Consider the following 2043-nt stretch of genomic DNA (forward strand, 5'->3'; position numbering starts at 1 on the left):
TGTGGTAGTGGAGAAGACGGATGTTGGGGAGGAGAGAGAGAGAGAGAGAGAGAGAGAGGGAGGGACAGGGTGTGCAGATGTGAAGAAAAACGAAGACGGGAACCAAGAAAAAAAGAGGAGGGAAGAAAAGAAAAAAAAAGAAAGAGAATGAGAATATAAAGAGAGAAAGAAAAGAGAATAAAGTGAGGGGAATGAAAAAGAGTAAGACACAGAGAGAGAGAGAGGGAGAAAACCGTGATGAGTGATGACGACTTGGTAAATGACAATATGCAAGAGGAGGAGGAGGAGGAGGGAAGCAAGTAATAAGGGCGTGGAGGGGCGGTGGGGGAAGGATGGGGGGGTTAACACGAAGCGAATGATAAAGAAGACAAGAAAGAAGAAAGTTGGATAAGAAAAAAAGAAATGAAACGAAGAAAAAGAAGAAAAGTAGTGGTGGTGGTGGTGGTGGAATAGAATGAAGTGCAACAAGCTGTACTGCGATATATTAGAAAATGATAGATAGAGGTTGAGGAAAAGAGGGAGGGAAAGACGTAGAGAATCAGAGATAAAGATAGATAGATAAAGAGTGAGAGAGAGAGACTGGTGGGAGAAGAAGGCAAGTGATAGCAACAGCAACAGCAGCAGCAGCAGGTTAGCTGCTGCTGCAATAAACACTAGATGTAGTGGTGGTAGTGGTGTTACCTGGTTCGCCAACATCCTCTATTACGCATGCTCATCATTTCATTTACTCTACAGGTGCTCCATCATCATGTCACGTCGAAAACAGTCCAATCCACGGCCTCTTCTTGGTAAGTCTGTTGTCATTTGACAGTAAAAAACAGCAATAATTATCAATTTCATCCAAATTATATATATAATTGAGTTTTCCTCTTTTTAAAATTAATTTGTTGTTATGTCTTGTTTTGTCGGAAGGGTGGAGGAAGAAGAGTTTGGGCTGGATCATATGTGGATGGGGGGAAAAGCAGCCGTCATCGTCTCATTGAAAATCATTTCATCCTTCTTGAAAGTTAGAAGAAAAACAACAACAACAATAATAGGAATGATAATAATGCTATCATCTCAACTAAACTAATTTGAGAGGCATTATAATGATGACGGCAGTGATGTGTGTCTGCGTGTTTATATGAACTACCTGTTGCATCTTTTATTCGTTCGCTCTAACTTGTATCTCTGATATGTTTTTCAACAACATCCTTGGTTTTTTTTTTTTTTTTTTCAACTTAAAAACTCATGTTTTTTCCTTCCCTCACAAGGTCCCGTTTTTTTAAAAAAAATCTTATTGAAATATCTATTTTAGTCATCGATATGTAATATTTGTTCTCCATCCCAAATCAAAGTTATTCAACTTCAAAAACTAATATCTATTCCTCTCTCTCTCTCCCCTTCTGTATGTGTGTGTGTATGTGTGTGAATTTAACTTTGAAACTCGACTAAGTTCTTTACTTATACATGATATTCTTCAACTAAAAATGAAACTACAGCTACATTTTACATGAATATCTAATTAGGAATGTGTTTACTACGTGTCCGACCAATATTAAAAACTATTCATCTATAGTTTGCTCTGGTCACTTTGTCCACCTCTCGGCTCTCTCTCGCGGAATTTCAGCTGCTCTTTCTCTGTGTGTGTAATATGACACATCGCTCGCTGCTCTCTCGCAACCCACAAACCCAGACCTACCTTCTCGTCTCCTGCTATTGAATACCACAGGAAGCGTCCTATTAAAGTAATAACAGTTATAAAACTAGGATGATGAAGACAATACAAATACTACTACTATTACTACTACTAATAATAATGACTGATGTTTAATCAAAACCTTTTGTTTTATACTTGTAATTACCTACTTTCTGTTCCCCCCTCTCTCAATGTCCGTATTCCTGCACATCTTTCAACTAGTTCCTTCGTCTACCAAAATGTCAAACTTACCTGACGAATTCATTAACTTTTTTTTTTTTTTTTACGAAAATGCGAAGAACTCGTCTTAGTTGGATCTTTATATACTTTAAAAACTCACATCCCTTACGTATTTCAATAAATAT

General features: G+C 37.5%; 1 protein-coding gene and 1 long non-coding RNA gene across 2 annotated transcripts in view; one reads left to right on the plus strand and one right to left on the minus strand.

The window, feature by feature from the left end:
- Nucleotides 1-778, minus strand: part of LOC128248098 (uncharacterized) — a 21887-nt gene extending 21109 nt beyond the window's left edge. The window contains exon 1 of the long non-coding RNA XR_008264361.1: nt 682-778. This is a non-coding gene — a long non-coding RNA (uncharacterized LOC128248098). The remainder of the gene's footprint in view (nt 1-681) is intronic.
- Nucleotides 336-2043, plus strand: part of LOC128248097 (uncharacterized) — a 119781-nt gene continuing 118073 nt past the window's right edge. Inside the window, exon 1 of the mRNA XM_052968607.1 lies at nt 336-788. Coding sequence (XP_052824567.1) covers nt 749-788 — 40 coding nt within the window. The 5' untranslated portion in view covers nt 336-748. The remainder of the gene's footprint in view (nt 789-2043) is intronic.

The sequence above is a fragment of the Octopus bimaculoides genome, chromosome 6, assembly GCF_001194135.2.
Source record: "Octopus bimaculoides isolate UCB-OBI-ISO-001 chromosome 6, ASM119413v2, whole genome shotgun sequence".
In the NCBI taxonomy this organism is placed as follows: domain Eukaryota; kingdom Metazoa; phylum Mollusca; class Cephalopoda; order Octopoda; family Octopodidae; genus Octopus; species Octopus bimaculoides.